The following is a 20,563-nucleotide window of genomic DNA, read 5'->3' as shown; positions in this document are numbered from 1 at the left end:
TGTATTTGTCCCCATATGCTGCAGGTAGAACATTCTCTGATGATGATTGAGCAAGACATTAATCCACAAATATTGCAATATGTTGTGTGGATAATTTTTCTGCTATCTTCATTTACTAGTATTGGGGTTTTCTCTATAACCCTGGCCTATCTAGTCTTCGATTCTTGGCCATTTGAGTATTAGTATTAGTATTATTTTCTGTTTTTATTTTTGTGATATTGCCTCTGCAAAATTGTCAAGAAAAATGCTGAGATTATCAGTGTGTTGGCGTATATATATGTTTAGGAATTAAAAAGTAATGAATATATTTTACACAGCTTTTAAATATTTTATTAATTTGAAGGAACAACACTTTTAATACTAAAATGCAAAGGAAGAAGGAAATGTACTTCCATAAAGTCATGGTTATATAGCACAGTTTATCTACAAAAAATGAAAACAAACATAACTTTTCATTAATATTACAGATTGAGGAAACGCTAATGACTAAAATCATTCACGTGTTTAATTAAACAACCAGAAACAACAGGGCAAAATAATCCTACACATCAAATTTTATATTAAACAATAACTTCCTTACAACACTCTTTATGGTCTCATTTCTCAGACTGTAAATAAGAGGGTTAAGAGTAGGAGGTATTACTGCATAAAAGACAGAGAATAAGAACTCTAAAGTAGATGGAGAGCCTGAGGTTGGGTTTAGATATGCACAGAAGCCTGTAGAAAGAAACAATGAGACAACAAAAAGGTGGGGCAGGCAAGTAGAGAAGACCTTAGACCTGCTTTCAGCAGAGGGCATCCTGAGAACTGTGGAGAATATGTGGACATAGGAGATGATGATCCCAATAAAGCAGGCAAAGGTAATTACAGACAGGAAATCAATCATTCCAATTATTACAAAGTGATCATTAGAGCAGGAGAGCTTAAGCAACTGGGGGACATCACAGAAGAACTGGTGAATTATTTTGTCCCCACAGAATCTGATGGAGAGTGTACTTGCTGTGTATAATGTTCCTGAGATGCTTCCACTTAACCACACAGCTGCCACAGCCCAAGTGCACTTTCTGGGACCCATGATGACCTCATAGTGCAGTGGGAGGCAGATGGCCACATAGCGGTCATAAGACATCACTGTGAGAATGGCCATCTCACTTGAGGCCAAAGCTGTGAAAAAAAAAACCTGCATCATGCATTCTCCATAGGAAATGTAGCCACTTCGTGCCAGGGAACTGTCAACATACTGAGGAACTGTGACAGAGAGGGATGAGAGGTCCAGAATGGAAAGGTGCTTCAGAAAGTAATACATTGGAGACTGGAGCTGAGGGTCCAGTGTTATGATGGTGATAATGATGAAGTTACCTGCTGAGCCCAATAGGTATGTCACCAAGAAGAGCAAAGCCTGTAAAACCTGCATCTCATGGTTGTCAGAGAACCCCTTGAGGACAAATCCACTCATTGTGGTTATATTTTTCCAAATCATTTTGGTAACAGAACTTGTGTTGTGAACTGGAGAACAAAATAATACATTAAATACACAAAAAGGTGATGAGGCTTTATTGTTCATCAATTTTATTTCAGTAATTACCTATATACTCTTTATCATCTATTTATATTTCTCCCTAGATATATCATCTATTTATCTATCATTTACTGATATTCTGTTTACTGAGAAATTTAAGTGAGGGCACATTTTTCTCATCTCTATAGATCTCACATTATTCAATCATAAAGCAGCAGTTACAGGTGTATATACATGTGGTCGATCACCAGTTCTCTCAAGGAATGTGATTGTATTCGCCTCATGAAAAAGCACTGCTTCACTGCCATGGTTGAAACACACTGATTTTTCTTTAAGTCACTAGTTAACAAGGAGTGATGTACTATGGATGAGAAGGTTTTGAACATAGGATTGAATACCTTTGTAGCAAATGGAATACAGGTTTATATGAATTAAAATATGTTTGCCAGGAATTACAATAAGTTTGGGTGTCCACTGGAAAGATTTATTCTCTCTTACCAAACAATACTCTTTTTACTGCGAGAGGTTATTGGTCATTGTAGAATCAAGTGTACAAATGATAGTTTTATTGCTCTCAAATTACCATGCAGGTATTATTGAAAGTAAGAATAAAAACACTTGGGCAAGGGAAACACTCACAACCCACGTACAATTTAGTAACCCTATTCATTTCAACAAGTATTTTACAGGTCAAATAATTTCTCTTTGAATTCTATTTTTATTTCACTGCAGCCTATACTATTAACCTCAGGTGTAGCCATCAAACAGTTATTAGCACTTACCTCAAGCAAAAACAATTGCAAAGACAGATGTTGATTTCTTGAAGTAGTTTAAGGTGTGGAGGAAAATGGTCAATATCCAATAAGAGACTAGAAATTTCAAGCCATTTATGTTTCAGATACAAATCATGTTGTAGTTCATTGTCCTTTGTTTTGATATTTGAAGGATTAAAACGAAACCATCATTCTTCCCTTGGAAGATGCATGTTGGTGTTGAATGACTGATGAGAATTTAATGGAGTGTTAGCTTCGTGCATTTTTAATCCATTAGTGTTTGATTTCAGAATTTTATGCAACAAAAGAAAATATGCTGTCAGTCTTTTGAAGTCTTAAGTCCTGTGAAATATAATCAGATAATTTTTGTGCCTATCTAAATGCTTAAAAATGGAATCACAGCATAAAATTTGAGGACATCCTTTATAATCTTGAGGCATTTTCCATTATGTGGCGTCTGTCGTGTGTCATCCTATCTGCCTGTACTTCACTCCACCACCCTCCGATCTTTTTTGCAAGAATGAACTTGACAGCAAATAACTCGAAACCTACATCCATTCACATGGCAGGATGTTGTAATTAGATTGTAATTGATGTGGTCTAACTATGCCATGAGAAAATGAGTCCCTGGACCTCTGACAGCAGCATGCTGAATTCAAAACAATGTGGGCTCCACAGAAAGATCCTGCATCTATAGGAAAATAAAATACTGTTAAATAAACTAGATGACTTTTGTTTCATCTGATACAGGTTTTGCATTTGAAAGCCTCATCTTCCCTGTCCTGTGTAACTCACACATAACTTGAATCATTCTAGAATATCCCCGTACCATTTGATTTCTTCAACACCTCAGATGCACAAAGATGTTAGAGAAAAATCAAAGATATCCCTATTTGTGTCAGAATTTTCATCTTTTAAATTCTGTGCTTTGATAGTATTTTCCTTTGTGGTTGGTCTAATGATTAACATATTTATGTTTACTGTTTATTCTAAATTTTCTACTGAATGATTTAAATTAAAATTTTAATCTGACAAGCAAAATCAGTTCATTTTATATTAATATTTAAACCTGACAAATCAATCCAGCACTGAGAATTAAGAAAGCTGAGTAATATTGATCATTCCTATGTATGAGACAGGAGGCAAGTTTGAGTCCTTCCTAAAACAGGTTTTCCTTGAACCTCACAGGGAGCTTCATCAGTTGGAGGTAAACGCTTTAATAAGAAAAACGTGGGTTAGTAACGTGAATAACAATATTGCCATTGAGCTATTAAAATTTACACATTTCAAAAAAAACACAGGGACAGAGTAACAATCACATTGATCTTACCTACCTTGGACTGTCTCTGTTGATTCTGAGAGCTGTTTTAGAAATGGTTTAACAGTTTACAGAAGCATCATATTTTCCATAAAGTAACACATTAACTTTTCTCATTCAACAGTCTTCTCACATAGTCCCTTACTATGTGTACATAAATTTTAAAAACTGGTTTATTTTCAGTAAAGTGCCCTTCCTACTTTATTATGATAGCCTTAATTTTAACCTAGTTAGAGTGTAAGGTTGCATTAGAATGTCCATAAAATACGGATCTGTCCTCATACAAGTTTGGGAAACTTACTCCAGGATGTCTTGTGGATGTAACTCTCCAAGCTGATCAACAGTTTCACATATATCTTGTCCACAATTGCAGACTTTTAAATCATATTATGTCCCTAGAGAACAATTGTGGTGAGCTGTTTTCTTGTAGAGAGGGAATGGACTTGGAGGTGTAGTCTCTTTAGAAAGAGAAATTTGGACTCAGACAAAGTTACTTCATTTACTCTGACCCCGTGTCACCTGGGAAATGGAGTCCTTAACATTTCCACACAGCTGTGGAATGGTTTTGTGATCGTGGGGTTTAGTTGTCCCAGCTCAGGGGTTTTTAGTCCTTAGTGAAACTGTGAATCTTCAGAAAGCTGATTAGAGGTCAGAACCCTAGGCACCTCACTGAGTGTCTCTGATTGAGCCATTGTAGGCAATAACTCACAGGGGCATCTGATAGTCTGACTACCTCAAGGAGATAGCTACTGTGTAGAAAAATTGCACATTTATGACAGGGAAAAAGAATAGATAATTTATAGGAGAAAAATAATGTAAGAGATTATCCATTTGCCATCCATAGTTTATTCTATCAAAGTTATATTCAAAGAAATCATAATTCATCAGTTAGGCTAATGAGAAAATCTAGATATATCAAGGATTCCTTCTACTTGAAGTTTAGAGTTCATGTTAGGCAATCATCAGTACAGATGGATGTTGAGTGTGGCCAAGTCACAGATGATGCCAGAGAACAATTGGTTTGCTCCTTAAAAATTACTTATTCTCTTCTACGGAAAATAAAGAATTACTTTGTTTTGGTTCAAATAGAATCTCATGGCCTCTTGAAAGTCACCAACAGAAATGCAATTATAGGGTTTTGCCAAAAGCTTTCTCAACATCTGATGGGTTACATTGTATAGAGCTTTGCCTAATTCAAAGCATCAGTTATTTGTAGATGGGTGAAGCACAAATCCTCTCCTGAAAACAATGGAATTGAGTGACAAATGGATCACGATCTTGCTTTTTCTATTACTATTTTTTCCATTGGTGCAGAACAAGACCAGCTGAGCTACCAAGCTATATCTCTACAGCTATTCATATTTAGGTTTCTACATTGATAGCACAACCAGGTAGGTGATCTTCACTGTTCTTCCAGACCTCCATTTCCACTTCTCCAATCTCATCCTCACTGGGCAGGAGACAACTTACAGGGGCCTGTCTACCCTCTCTACTTTCATTCCCTGTGGACTCCACATATCCGTGGGGCTGATCCAATTTTCTTCTCTCCTACAGATTTTCTCACCCCCACTCTCTCAGCCGATCCCCATTCATTTTTCTCAGCTCCTTACACCTAGAAAATCACTCTTTCTTGGAATCCACAGTTATACCACCTGCCAGGGATACAGAGAAACACTCTGTATCAGGCAATCCACAGCCATCACATGCTCCTAAACATCCAGTGAACATGACAGAAACCAAGGAATTGAAAACACACCCTACAAAGAAAAGATATCAGCACCTTGAATCATAACCATCCCAAATTTACATGCTTAGAGATTAAAGTAAAAACATAGTCAAACAATTAATACAAAATGTATTTTCTAGAGCCCAGCAACAATACAACCGTAAGTCCTGAGAAATTAAATATAACTAAAAGACAATTTAACCGGTTTACAGGAAGCCCACAGTCAAGATCAACTGAAAAGAAGAAATTTCATTAGAAGAAATTTCACCAAAAATACAAGGTTGACCATTGTCCCCAGGATTTTTTGATATAGTATTGGTGATCTTAGCTAGAGCAGATAAGACAACTGAAGGAGACCAAGAAGAGACAGATAGGAAGGGAAGTCAGAGCTTATTTTTTGTGTTTGTAAAGGCTTCACTAGGAAATTGCTATCGCTGAAAAACATTTTCATCAAAGTATCAGGATACAAAATTTACACATGAAGATTAGTAGCCTATATATAAAAGAATTGAGTAACACAGAATATAATATGATTAGGATTTCACCTTTTCCAATGTCTCCAAGTTCCTTCTCCAATCTAGATCTACAGTCAATCTCTCATTAGAACAAAAAAACAGATATCTAATTAATTATAATAAAATATGATGTAAAACAAATAATTGGAAGAGGACACACATACACATACAGACCCAGACATGAGAGAGTGAGAGAAAGAGAGACAGAGAGAGAGAAGAAGAAGAAGGAGAAGAAGAAGAAGAAGAAGAAGAAGAAGAAGAAGAAGAAGAAGAAGAAGAAGAAGAAGAAGAAGAAGAAGAAATACAGCCAAAGAAAATCACATGAAACACAAGTAAATGCAGAGATACACATGTTCGAGCACCCAGGGATTCCTTTACAAAAGACCAGAAGCCATAATATATATGCAAAGGACCTGTAAGGTTAAGAAAAATGCCCTGATTAAACATAACGAGACACAGATTCTCCAAAGATACCATTGTGGTTTTTCTCTTCTTAATTAATTAATATATTCACTTTACATCCTGTTCACAGAGCCCCTCTCTTGACTCTTTCCAGTGGCATTGTCCAACTTCCCTTTCCCTATTCCATTCACCCCATCTATTCAGAAAAGTTGAAGCCCCCGCCCCCAACATGGTACCCACCTTGACATATCAGGTAGCCTCCAGACAAAGTGCATCCTTTCCCATGGAGGCCAGACAAGGCAGCCCAGCTAGGAGAATCAAATCCAAAGGCAGCCAACAGAGTCGGAATCAGAGACAGCCCCTGCAGCAGTTGCTATGGAACCCCTATGAAGACCAATCTGCACGTATGTAGGGGGCCTAAGTCCAGTCCATGCATGCTCTTTGGTTGGTGGTACAGAGTCTTTGATCCTCCATGGGCCCAGATCAGTTGGTTTGTATGTTATTCTTATGGTGTCTTTGATAACTCTGTATCCCACAGTTCTTCTGCTGAGCCTTCTACAAGACTCCCTGAGTCCTGTCTAACGTTTGGCTGTGGGTCTCTACATCTGTTTCCATCTGCTGCTGGACGAAGATTCTCAGATGACAGTTGTGCTTGGCTCCTACCTGCAAGTACACCTGAGTATCATTAATAATATCTGTGGGTTTTTTTGATTGATACTTTGTTTGTTTGTTATTGTTTTAGAGTGAGACTCCACTGGAGACAAGGATTTTACATTTATATTTTTATTTCTGGGTTAGGGATGACAACTCTGAACACTTTACTTCTCAGTGCTGGGAACCCGCCTCGTGGAATTGTGCAGGCCCTGTGCATCCTAACACAGTCTCTGGGAGTTCACTTGGGGTTTAGTACACCTGTGTTTAGAAGGCCTCATTTTCTTGGTAGCCTCCATCCCCCCTATCCCTTACATTCTTTTATCCCCTCTGGCTATTAAATTCTTCTTTCCTCCTCTTTTGCAGTATACTTTGAGCTCTGCGGGAAGAGATTCGATAGAGCTATCCCATTTAGGACTGGCTGTTTCTGAGCCCTTCTCAGCACACGGTTCAGTTGTGAACTTCTGTATTTGTCCCCATATACTGCAGGTAGAACCTTCTCTGATGATGGCTGAGCAAGACATTAATCCACAAATATTGCAATATGTTGTGTGGATAATTTTACTGCTATGCTCATTTACTAGTATTGGGTTTCTCTCTATAACCCTGGCCTATCTAGTCTTGGATTCTTGCCCATTTGAGTATTAGTATTACGTTTCTGGTTTTTTTCTTTTTTCTTTTTTTTCTTATTTTTGGAGCTGGGGACAAAACCCTGGGCCTTGTACTTGCTAGGCAAGCACTGTACCACTGAGCCAAATCTCCAACCCCTTCTTTTCTGTTTTTATTTTTGGGATATTGCCTCTGCAAAATTGTCAAGAAAAATACTGAGATTATCAGTGTGTCGGCGGCATATATATATATATATATATATATATATATATATATATATATATATATGTATATATGTTTAGGAGGTAAAAAGAAATGAATATATATTACAAAGCTTTTAAATACTTTATTAGTTTGAAGGAACAACAATTTTAATACTAAAATGGAAAGGAAGAAGGAAATGTACTTCCATAAAGACATGGTTATATAACAAAGGTTATCTACAAAAAATGAAAACAAACATAACTTTTCATTAATATTACAATTTGAGGAAACACTAATGATTAAAATCATTCACGTGTTTAATTAAACAGCCAGAAACAATAGGGCAAAATAATGTTACCCAGCTAATTTTATTCTAAACAGTAACTTCCTTACAACACTCTTTATGGTCTCATTTCTCAGACTGTAAATAAGAGGGTTAAGAGTAGGAGGTATTACTGCATAAAAGACAGAGAATAAGAACTCTAAAGCATATGGAGAGTCTGAGGTAGGGTTTAGATATGCACAAAAGCCTGTAGAAAGAAACAATGAGACAACAAAAAGGTGGGGCAGGCAAGTAGAGAAGACCTTAGACCTGCTTTCAGCAGAGGGCATCCTGAGAACTGTGGAGAATATGTGGACATAGGAGATGACAATTCCAATAAAGCAGGCAAAGGTTATTGCTGACAGGAAATCAATCATTCCAATTATATCAAGGTGATCATTAGAGCAGGAGAGCTTAAGCAACTGGGGGATATCACAGAAGAACTGGTGAATTATTTTGTCCCCACAGAATCTGATGGAGAGTGTACTTGCTGTGTATAATGTCCCTGAGATGCTTCCACTTAGCCACACAGCTGCCACAGCCCAAGTGCACTTTCTGGGACCCATGATAACCTCATAAGTCAGTGGGAGGCAGATGGCCACATAGCGGTCATAAGACATCACTGTGAGAATGGCCATCTCACTGGAGGCTAAAACTGTGAAAAAGAAAACCTGCATCATGCACTCTTCATAGGAAATGTAGCCACTTCGTGCCAGGGAACTATCAACATACTGAGGAATTGTGACAGAGAGGGATAAGAGGTCCAAAATGGAAAGCTGCTTCAGAAAGTAATACATTGGAGACTGGAGCTGAGGGTCCAGTGTTGTGATGGTGATAATGATGAAGTTACCTGCTGAGCCCAATAGGTATGTCACCAAGAAGAGCAAAGCCTGTAAGATCTGCAGCTCATGGTTGTCAGAGAACCCCTTGAGGAGAAATCCAGTCATTGTGGTTTTATTTTTCACAATCATTTGGTAACAGAACTTGTGGTATGAACTGGAGAACAAAATAATACATTAAATGCACAAAAGAGATAAGGCTTTATTGTTCATCAATTTTATTTCAATAATTACCTATATACTCTTTATCATCTATTTTTATTTCTCCCTAGATATATCATCTATTTATCTATAATCTACTGATATTCTATTTACTGAGAAATTTAAGTGAGAGCACATTTTTCTCATCTCTATAGATCTCACATTATTCAATCATAAAGCAGTAGTTACAGGTGTATATACATGTGGTCGATCACCAGTTCTCTCAAGGAATGTGATTGTATTTGCCCCAAGAAAAAGCACTGCTCCACTGCCATGGTTGAAACACACTGATTTTTCTTTAAGTCACCAGTTAACAGGCAGTGATGTACTATGGATGAGAAAATTTTGAAAATAGGATTGAATACCTTTGTAGCAAATAAAATACACGTTTATATGAATTAAAATATGTTTGCCAGGAATTATGATAAGTTTTGGGTGTCTACTGGAAAGATTTATTCTCTCTTAGCAAACAATACTCTTTTTATTGCGAGAGGTTATTGGTCATTGTAGAGTCAAGTGTACAAATGATAGTTTTATTGCTCTCAAATTACCATGCAGGTATTATTGAAAGTAAGAATAAAAACACTTGGGCAAGGGAAACACTCACAACCCACATTCAATTTAGAAACCCTATTCATTTCAACAATTATTTTAGAGGTCAAATAATTTCTCTTTGAATTCTATTTTTATTTCACTGCAGCCTATACTATTAACCTCAGGTGTAGCCATCAAACAGTTATTAGAACTTACCTCAAGTAAAAACAATTGCAAAGACAGATGTTGATTTCTTGAAGTAGTTTAAGGTGTGGAGGAAAACGGCCAATATCCAATAAGAGACTAGAAATTTCAAGCCATTTATGCTTCAGATACAAATCATGTTTTAGTTCATTGTCCTGTGTTTTGATATTTGAAGGATTAAAAAGAAACCATTATTCTTCCCTTGGAAGATGCATGTTGGTGTTGCATGGCTGATGAGAATTTAATGGAGTGTTAACTTCCTGCATTTTTAATCCATTAGTGTTTGATTTCAGAATTTTATGCAACAAAAGAAAATATGCTGTCAGTCTTTTGAAGTCTTAAGTCCTGTGAAATATCATCAGAAAATTTTTGTGCCTATCTAAAAATTTGTGCTTAAAAATGGAATCACAGCATAAAATTTGATGACATCCTTTTTAATCTTGAGGCATTTTCCATTATGTGGCATCTGTCGTGTGTCATCCTATCTCCCTGTACTTCACTCCACCACCCTCCGATCTTTTTTGCAAGAATGAACTTGACAGCAAATAACTCGAAACCTACATCCATTCACATGGCAGGATGTTGTAATTAGATTGTAATTGATGTGGTCTAACTATGCCATGAGAAAATGAGTCCCTGGACCTGTGACAGCAGCATGCTGAATTCAAAACAATGTGGGCTCCACAGAAAGATCCTGCATCTCTAGGAAAATAAAATACTGTTAAATAAACTAGATGACTTTTGTTTCATCTGATACAGGTTTTGCATTTGAAAGCCTCATTTTTGCTTCTCTGTGTACCTCAGTCATAAGTTGAATCATTCTAGAATATCCCCGTACCATTTGATTTCTTCAACACCTAAGATACACAACAGATATTTGAGAAAAAGCAAAGCTATCCCTATTTGTGTCAGAATTTTCATCTTTTAAATGCTGTGATTTGATAGTATTTTTCTGTAAGGTTGGTCTAATGATTAACATATTTATGTTTACTGTATATACTAAATTTTCTACTGAATCATTTAAATTAAAATTTTAATGTGACAAGCAAAATCAGTTCATTTTATATTAATATTTAAACCTGACAAATCAATCCAGCACTGAGAATTAAGAAAGCTGAGTAATGGGATTGGGGATTTAACTCAGTGGTAGAGCGCTTGCCTAGCAAGCTCAAGGCCCTGGGTTCGGTCCCCAGCTCCGAAAAAAAAAAACCAAAACAAAACAAAGAAAAAATGAAAGCTGAGTAATATTGATCATTCCTATATATGAGACAGGAGGAAAGTTTGAGTCCTTCCTAAAACAGTTATACCTTGATCCACACAGGTAGTTTCATCAGCTTGGAGGTAAACACTTTAATAGGAAAAACGTGAGTTAGTAACTTGAATAACAATATTGCCATCGAGTTATAAAAATTTACACATTTCAAAAAGACACAGGGACAGAGTAACAATCACATTGATCTTGTCTACCTTGGATGTCTCTGCTGATTCTGAGAGCTATTTTAGAAGTGGTTTAACAGTTTACAGAAGTGTCATATTTTCCAGAAAGTAACACATTAACTTTTCTCATTCAACAGTCTTCTCACATAGTCCCTTATTATGTGTACAAGAATTTTTAAATCTAGTTTGTTTTCAGTAAAGTGGCCTTCCTACTTCATTATGATATACTTAATATTAACCTAGTTAGAGTGTAAGGTTGCATTAGAATGTCCATAAAATACGGATCTGTCCTCATACAAGTTTGGGAAACTTACTCCAGGATGTCTTGTGGATGTAGCTCTCCAAGCTGATCAACAGTTTCACATATATCTTGTTCACAACTGCAGACTTTTAAATCATATTATGTCCCTAGAGAACAATTGTGGTGAGCTGTTTTCTTGTGGAGAGGGGATGGACTTGGATTTGTAGTCTCTTTTGAAATAGAAATTTGGACTCAGACCAAGTTACTTCATTTACTCTGACCCCGCGTCACCTGGGAAATGGAGTCCTTAACATTTCCACAAAGCTACTGAATGGTTTGTGATCGTGGGGTTTAGTTGTCCCAGCTCAGTGGTTTTCAGGCCTTAGTAGAGCTGTGAATCTCCAGAAAGTTGACTGGAGCTCAGAACTCTGGGCACCTCACTGAGTGTCTTTGATTCAGCCATTGTAGGCAATATCTCACAGGGGCAGCTGATAGTCTGACTACCTGAGGTAGACAGCTACTGTGTAGAAAAATTTTACATTTATGACAGGAAAAAAGAATAGATAAATTACAGGAGAAAAATAATGTAAGAAGTTATATATTTGCCATCCATAGTTTATTCTATCAAAGTTATATTCAAAGAAATCATAATTCATCAGTTAGGCTAATGAGGAAATCTAGATATATCAAGGATTCCTTCTACTTGAAGTTTAGAGTTCATGTTATGCAATCATCAGTACAGATGGATGTTGAGTGTGGCCAAGTCACAGATGATGCCAGAGAACAATTGGTTTGCTCCTTAAAAATTTTTATTCTCTTCTACAGCAAATAAAGAATTACTTTGTTTTGCTTCAAATAGAATCTCATGGCCTCTTGAAAGTCACCAACAGAAATGCAATTATAGGATTTTGCCAAAAGGTTTCTGAACATCTGATGGGTTACATTGTGTAGAGCTTTAATTTGAAGCATCATTTAGTTTTACATGGGTGAGACCCAAATACTTTCCTGAGACCAATGAAATTGAGGGACAAATTGATCATGATATTGCTTTACTATTACTGTTTTTTCCATTGCTTGAGAACAAGGCTAGCTGTGCTATCAAGTTATAGCTCTACAGCTATTCATATTTTGGTTTTTACATCGACAGGAGAACCAAGTAGGTGATCTTCAATGTTCTTCCACACCTCCATTTCCAATTTTTCAATCTCATCCCTACTGCACAAGAGACAACTTACAGAGGCCTGTCTACCCTCTACTTTCATTCCCCGTGAACTTCACAGACCTATGGGCAAACCCAGTTTTCTTCCCACCTACAGATGTTCTCACCCCTACTCTCCACTGGAGACAACTAACTTTATGTTTGTATTTTCATTTCTTGCTTAGGGATGGCAACTGTGTCCAATTCTCTTCTCAGTGCTAGGACCTCATCTTGTATTATTGTGCAGGCCCTATGCATCCTACCACAGTCTCTGGGAGTTCACTTGGGCTTTAGTACACCTGTGTTTAGAAGGCTTCATTTTCTTAATGACCTCCATCCCCACTGGCTCTTACAATCTTTTATCCCCTCTGGCTATTAAATTCTTCTTGTCTCCTCTTTTGCAGTATTCTTTGAGCTGTGAGGGAAGAGATTTGATAGAGCTATCCCATTTCGGACTGGCTGTTTCTGAGCCCTTCTCAGCACGCTGTTCAGTTGTGAACCTCTGTATTTGTCCCCATATACTGCAGGTAGAAGCTTCTCTGATGATGGCTGAGCAAGGCACTAATCCACGTATATTACAACATGTTGTAAGGATAATTTTACTGCTATCTTCATTTAGAAGTATTGGGCTTTTCTCTATAACCCTGCCCTATCTAGTGTCAGGTTCTTGGCCATTTGAGCAGCGTCAGGGATGGGTTCCATCTCATGTGATTATGTAGACTGTTGCTAACCTACCTAACAGGTAGCATCCAAATACAAGCGAATAAGCCAATATGTCCCATACCAAATTTATCTTTTTGGGTCTGGAATACATTACTCAGGATGATTTTTCCTAAATCCACTCATTCCTGGTGAATTTCATGATTTCATTTTTAAAGACTGAAAAATGTTCTATTGTGTAAATGTACCACCTTTTCTTCATCTACTCATCCATTGATAATTATCAAGGCACTTTCACATTTCTGGCTATTATGAATAGAGCTTCAGTAAACATGGGTGAGTAACAATCTCTGCAGTAGGAATTAAAATCCTTTGTGTATCCTCAAGAGTTGTAAAGGTGGATCCTGAGACATATCTAGTCCCAACTTCCTGAAGAACCACCACACTTATTTTTGTAGAAGCTGTAAATTTATACTCCTATAAAGAATGGATGGATGTTCCCTTTGCTGAAAATCCTAGCCAGCATGAGCTGTCAGGATTGGGCCCTGTACACATTTTGCCTTTCAATATGTCTTATTTGGGCCCAGAGACATATAAACAACTAATCATGGAACAATAAAAATAAATGGATTTAAGTTATCAGTACCACATACTTGTTATGTGTAGACACTATTAAAGAAAATAAAGTGTGCTTGAAAGAAGTCTAGCAGCAATGCTACAATGGGTGTGATAATAATAAGATTACCAGATGACTGAAGTAAAACTAGTTTGGATACAACTGATATTCGATTTAATGATTAACATACTGGTAGAGGTGAAGTGAGATTATGAGGATTTCATCTCTCATAAAAGTATACAGCCAAAACTTGTGACATGTACCAAATCAGTATTCAATGTTTCAGGAAAAGTACTGTACACACTAATTCCCTTGAACTCCCACTGTCATGAAAGGATCATGTCCCAGGCAGGGTTTGTGTTTGTTCATGTTCTCTGCAAGAAAACCTTCACTGGAAAATAAAGCTTCTGGTTTTTTTTTTGGATATTTCTTTAATATCATTTCAGATGTTATTCCCTTTTCCAGTTTCCTGTCCATAGCCCCCTATTCACCTCCTACTCCCCTTCTTCTATAAGAGTGTGCCACTCCCAATTTACCCCACCACTTACTCTTCCTATAATCCCCTAAGTAGGAAAAAATTAAGAAGAGAATAAGGCATCCTCAAAGCAATAAATGAACAACACAAAACCCATGAACTAAGAAATTATAAGGCAACTTAAACTAAGAGACCAATATGCAGAATGCAGAAAGATGAAAAAAGAAGCTGCAGAGAAAAAGGAAGAACTGTCAGTCTTCTCCTTACCATGAGACAGAACACGTCTTTTATTAATAACAAGCCAGGTTTAGTCTTATTAAAGAGTAAAAGGCTTTCTTCTTACAGACTCAGGTTTAATTCATTTAGCATTTAAAGGGCAAAGCTTTTTCTTTCTCTATGCAATAAAGATTGGAGCTCATTTTTCATCAAGAATGAGTGCGTTCTTTCTGCATTATGTTTGGTCTTTTGCTCCAAACGCATATGGAAGTCTGGATGTGTGTGTGTGAGGATGTAATTATGAAAATGCATGTAAGCTGGGCCCAGAGTAGACATTTAAGAAATTTGTATGCATGAATCTTTATATGAATTTATGTGAGTTTAATCCATGTTTGCTTGTGTCAAAGTTTTTGTTTTTGTTTTTCCTTCTGCAAGCATGATTCTTTTCTCCTGGTTCAACAGAAGTTTACTGCTCCAAACCTTTCTCTAGCATGAAAAGTAAGAGGCATTTGGATAAAAGGGAAAAGGCTCTCACAATTAATCCTTTACTTAATCCCCTGCCCTTAGGCTACAGGTGTTCATCACCTAAGCCAGAAGCTTTTAACCCTCAGAGCTAGAAAGTTTTTAGGACATTTTAGAAGCTATCAACAAACATTTAGTATAGTTATTGAGCTAGAACCATCAGTCTTTAAAGCTACACTTGAGTCTGACTCTGTGTCTCCTTTTAACACACTACAGGCTGGGATGTTCCTAGCACAATTTGATTCAATAACCTAATCTTTAGAAGTATAAAGGCAAAACTTGAATTTTTATTATTTCTTATAATGATGTTGAATATATTGATACAGACAAAAGAGAATGAAGATTTACAGATAAATTTTTATATGTGAATTGAAAACTGTACTTCAGGAAAAACTATAACTGACCATTCAAGTTTACCTAGTGATATCATATATTTATACCAATATGTATCTTGATAGTTAAAAATGAATGTGAAATAAAAATTTAAAATAAATGGTTGATGTACAAATTATGAGCATGAGTGGAAATGGGGTTAATATTATTAATTTTGTTCTTTTTATTATTGCAATATTATCTCTGCAAAAGTGTTAAGAAATATACTGAGAATATCAGTAATATCAGTGTGTGTGGGTGTGTGTGTGTGTGTTTTTGTGTGGATGCATTAGGAGGTAAACAGTGGATCTCTAATGTAAGACTTTTAATATTTTTATTAATTTAAAGGAACAACAGTTTTTATATTAAAATGTAAAGAGATAACACACTGTAATTCCATAAGGACAATTTTATATAATGTAGTTTGTCTATAGAAACAAACAAAACATTGTCCTTGATTAACATAAGAGTTTGACAGAATATCAATAATTAAAATCATTTTTGTGTCTAATTGAACAGTCAGTAACTACCGAGCAAAATGATTTTAACCAGCAAATTTTGTACTAAACAGTAACTTTCTTACAACACTCTTTATGGTCTCATTTCTCAGACTATAAATAAGAGGGTTGAGAGTTGGAGGTAGTACTGTGTAAAATGCAGAGAATAAGAACTCTAAAGCAGTTGGAGAGTCTGAGGTAGGGTTTAGGTATGCACAGGAGCCTGTAGAAAGAAACAATGAGACAACAAAAAGGTGGGGCAGGCAAGTAGAGAAGACCTTAGATCTGCTTTCAGCAGAGGGCATTCTGAGAACCGTGGAGAATATGTGGACATAGGAGATGATGATCCCAATAAAGCAGGCAAAGGCCATTGCGGAGAGGAAATCAGCCACTCCCATTACTACAAGGTGATCATTAGAGCAGGAGAGCTTGAGCAACTGAGGGACATCACAGAAGAATTGGTGAATTATTTTGGCCCTACAAAATTTGATAGAGAATATGGTTGCTACGTACAGGGTTCCGGGAATGCCACTGCTTAGCCACACAGCTGTCACAGCCCACCTACACTTTCTGGGACACATGACGACCTCATAGTGCAGTGGAAGGCAAACAGCTACATAACGATCATATGACATCACTGTGAGAATGGCCACTTCACCCCAGGCAAAACCAGTGAAGAAAAAAATCTGCAGCATGCACTGTCCATATGAAATGTAGCCATTTCGTGCCAGGGAACTGTCAACATACTGAGGAACTGTGACAGAGAGGGATGAGAGGTCCAGAATGGAAAGGTGCTTCAGAAAGTAATACATTGGAGATTGGAGCTGAGGGTCCAGTGTTGTGATGATGATAATGATGAAGTTACCTGCTGTCCCCAATAGGTATGTCACCAAGAAGAGCAAAGCATGCAAGATCTGCAGCTCACGGTTGTCAGAGAACCCCTTGAGGAGAAATCCACTCATTGTGGTTATATTTTTTACAATCATTTTGGTAACAGAATTTGTGGTAGGAGCTGGAAAACAAAATAATATATTAAATGCAGTGGAAACACCCTGAAGCATTTATTTGTTTGTCGATATTTATTTCAATAATTACTCTATATATTCTTTATCATCTGTTTATCTATCATCCTAGATATATCCTCTACCTATGTGTTTATCTATCATCTACCGATATTCTACTTGTTGAGAAATTTGAGAGCACAATTTTCTCATCTCTTCAGATCTCACATTATTCATTCATAAAGCAATAGTCACAGGTGTATATACATGTGGTCCATCACTAGTTCTCTCAAGGAATGTGGTTGTATTTGCCCCATGAAAAAGCACTGTTCCACTGCCATGCTTGAAACCCATTGATTTTCCCTAAGTCATCAATAAACAGGTAGTGATGAGAAGTTTTTGAACATAAGATTGAATACCATTGTAGCAATTGAAATACACATTTATAAGAAATATACCACGATTAAAATAAGTTTGAGTGTCCACTGGAAAGAATTATTCTCTCTTAGCAAACAATACTGTTGATTCTGCAAGAGGTAATTGGTCATTGTAGAATCAAGTGTAAAAATGATAGTTTTATTCCTTTCAAATTACCATGCAGGTATTATTGAAATTAAGAACAAAAACACTTGTGCAAGGGCAATACTCACATCTCACTCTCAATTTAGGTATGCTATTCATTTTAACAAGTATTTTAGAGGTCAAATAATTTCTCTTTGAATTCTATTTTCATTTCACTGCATAACCATGAAACTATTAGCACTTACCACAAGCAAAGACAGTTGCAAAAGCAGATGATTATTTCTTGAAGTAGTTTAAGATGTGGAAGAAAATGGCCAATATCCAATAAGGGACAGGATATTTAAAGCCATTTGTCTTTCAGATAGAAGTCATGTTTTAGTTCATTGTCCTTTGTTTTGTTGTTTAAGAGATTAAAAATAAACCATCATTCCTCTCTTGCAAGATGCATGTTGGTGTTGGCTGGCTGAGGAGAATTTAATGGAGTGTTAGCTCCCTGCATTTTTTTATCCATTAGTGTTTCATTGCATAGAGTTTTATGCAATAAAAGAAAATATGCTGTCAGTTTTTGAAGTCTTAAGACCTGTGAAATATCATCAGATACTTTTTGTGTCTACCTAAAAATTTTGTGCCTAAAATTGCAATTACAGAGTAAAATTTAAGGTCATCCTTTTCAATTTTGAGGCACTTTCCATTATGTGGCATCTGTATTGTGACAGAACATATCCCACCTCCCTCCACCTCACTCAACCTCCTTCACATCTCTTTTGCAATAATGAACTTAATAGCAAGTAATTCCAAGAATATATCCAATTACTTGACAGAACATTGTAATTTGATTGTAATTAAAGTGGTCTTAGAGGCAACTATGCCATGAGAAAATGAGTTCCAGGACTTGTGGCAGCAGCATGCTGAATTCAAACCAATGTGGGCTCCACAAAAACATCCTGCATCTATAGGAAAATAGAATATTGTTAAATAAACTAGGTAACTTTTGTTTCATCTGTTACAACGTTTACATTCAAAAGGCTCTTGTTTCCTGCTCTGTGTACCTCAGTCATAACTTGAATCATTCTACAATAACCTCATACCATTTGATCTCTTCAACACCTCATATACACAACAGAAATTAGAGAAAATCAAAGATCTCCCTATTTTTGTCACAATTTTCATCTTTTAAAATTCTGTACTTTGATGGTATTTTCCTTTGAGGTTGGTCAAATGATCAGCATATTTATGTTTATTGTTCATACTAAATTTGTACTGAATCATTTAAATTAATCTGAAAATCAACTAAATTTGTAGTGAATCATTAAATTAATCTGAAAAACAAAACCAGTTCATTTAATATTACTATTTTAACCTAACAAATCAATCTAGCACTGAGAATTAAGAAAGCTGAGTAATATTGATCATTCCTATGTATGAGACAGGAGGCATTTTTGAGTCCTTCCTACCTTGAGTGTGGTCAAGTCTCCCTTGAACCACACACGTAGTTTCATCAGCTTGGAGTAAACATTTTAAATGGAAAACTTGAGAGTTAGTAACTTGAATAACAATATTACCATCAAGTTATAAAAGTTTGCACATATCAAAAAAGACACAGGGACAGAGTAACAATCACATTGAGCTTGTCTACCTTAGGCTGTCTCTGTTGGCATCTGAGAGCTGTTGAAGAAGGGGTTTAAGAGTTTATAGAAGTGTCACACATGCAGGACTGTAACAGGTTAACTTTTCTCATTCAACAGTCTTCTCAGATGGTCCCTTATTACGTGTATATGAATTTTGAAAAAGTTTATTTTCAGTTAAGCTCCCTTCCTAACTTGCTTTTTCAAACAAACTTAGATTGCAAGATTGTGTTAGAATTTCCATAAAATACTGATCTTTCCTCATCCAAGTTTGGGAAACTTACTTCAGGATGTCTTTTGTGTATAATTCCAAGCTGATCAACAATTTCTCATATGTCTTTTCCATGATTGCAGACTTTTAAATCATATTATGTCCCTAGAGAACAATTGTGGTGAGCTGTTTTCATGCGGAGAGGGGATGGACTTGGAGGTGTAGTCTCTTTTGTAATGGAAATTTGGACTTAGACCAAGTTACTTCATTTACTCTGACCCCAAGCCATCTGGGAAATGGAGTCCTTAACATTTCCAAACAGCTGTTGAATAGTTTTGTGATCTTGAGGTTTATTTGTCCAAGCTCAGCAATTTTCAGTCCTTAGTAGACTTGTAAATCTCCAGAAAGCTGATTAGAGCTCAGAACTCTGGGCACCTCACTGAGTGTTTCTGATTCAGCCATTGTAGGCAATATCTCACAGGGCAACTGCTGGTCTGATTACCTCAAGTGCACAGCTACTGTGTAGCAAAATTGTACATTTCTGACAGGACAAAATATATATAAATTACACTAGAAAATTAACGTAAGTTTTATATATTTGCCATCCACAGTTTATTCTATCAGTTATTTTCAGAGAATTCATAATTTAGCCATTAGACTAATGGAGGAAATGTAAATACAGCAAGTATTTCTTTCTATCTGAAGTTTAGAGTTCATGCTAGGATATAGTCAGTTCAGATGGATGTTGAGAATGGTCAAATCACAGATGATGCCATAGAAAAATTGGTTTCCTCCTTAAAAATTACTTATTCCTTTCTACAGAAAATAAAGCATTATCTTGTTTTGCTTCAAATAGAATCTCATGACTTCTTGAAAGTCACCAACAGAAGAATTGCAAATACACAATTTTTTTCAAAAGCTTTCTGAACATCTGATGGGTTGCATTTTGTAGAGCTCTGCCTAATTGAAACATCAGTTATTTGTAAGGGGGTGAGGCACAAATCTTCTGAAAACAATGGAATTGAGGGACAAATGGATCATGATATTGCTTTACTATTACTATTTTTTCCATTGCTGGAGAACAAGTTGATCTACCAAGTTATATCTCTACAGCTATTCATATTTAGGTTTTTACATTTATATGAGAACCAGG

General features: G+C 36.4%; 2 protein-coding genes and 1 pseudogene across 2 annotated transcripts; all 3 read right to left on the bottom strand.

The window, feature by feature from the left end:
* On the bottom strand, positions 542-1,480 carry Or14j10-ps1 (olfactory receptor family 14 subfamily J member 10, pseudogene 1; annotated as a pseudogene).
* Positions 8,072-9,010, bottom strand: Or14j3d (olfactory receptor family 14 subfamily J member 3D). Its single transcript, XM_087598789.1, has one exon. It carries the CDS (start codon positions 9,008-9,010, stop codon positions 8,072-8,074), a length of 939 nt encoding a protein of 312 aa, XP_087454915.1.
* A 7,088-nt stretch (positions 9,011-16,098) lies between these two features.
* Or14j3 (olfactory receptor family 14 subfamily J member 3) lies at positions 16,099-17,037 on the bottom strand. The gene is given in 1 exon segment (NM_001001115.1): positions 16,099-17,037. A coding segment is annotated over 1 exon segment (939 nt).
* Positions 17,038-20,563: the final 3,526 nt, after the last annotated feature.

Source organism: Rattus norvegicus, chromosome 20, assembly GCF_021556685.1.
Source record: "Rattus norvegicus strain SHRSP/BbbUtx chromosome 20, alternate assembly SHRSP_T2T, whole genome shotgun sequence".
Classification (NCBI taxonomy): Eukaryota; Metazoa; Chordata; class Mammalia; order Rodentia; family Muridae; genus Rattus; species Rattus norvegicus.
The sequence above is the reverse complement of the archived record's forward strand: the minus strand, read 5'-3'. Positions and strand labels throughout refer to the sequence as shown.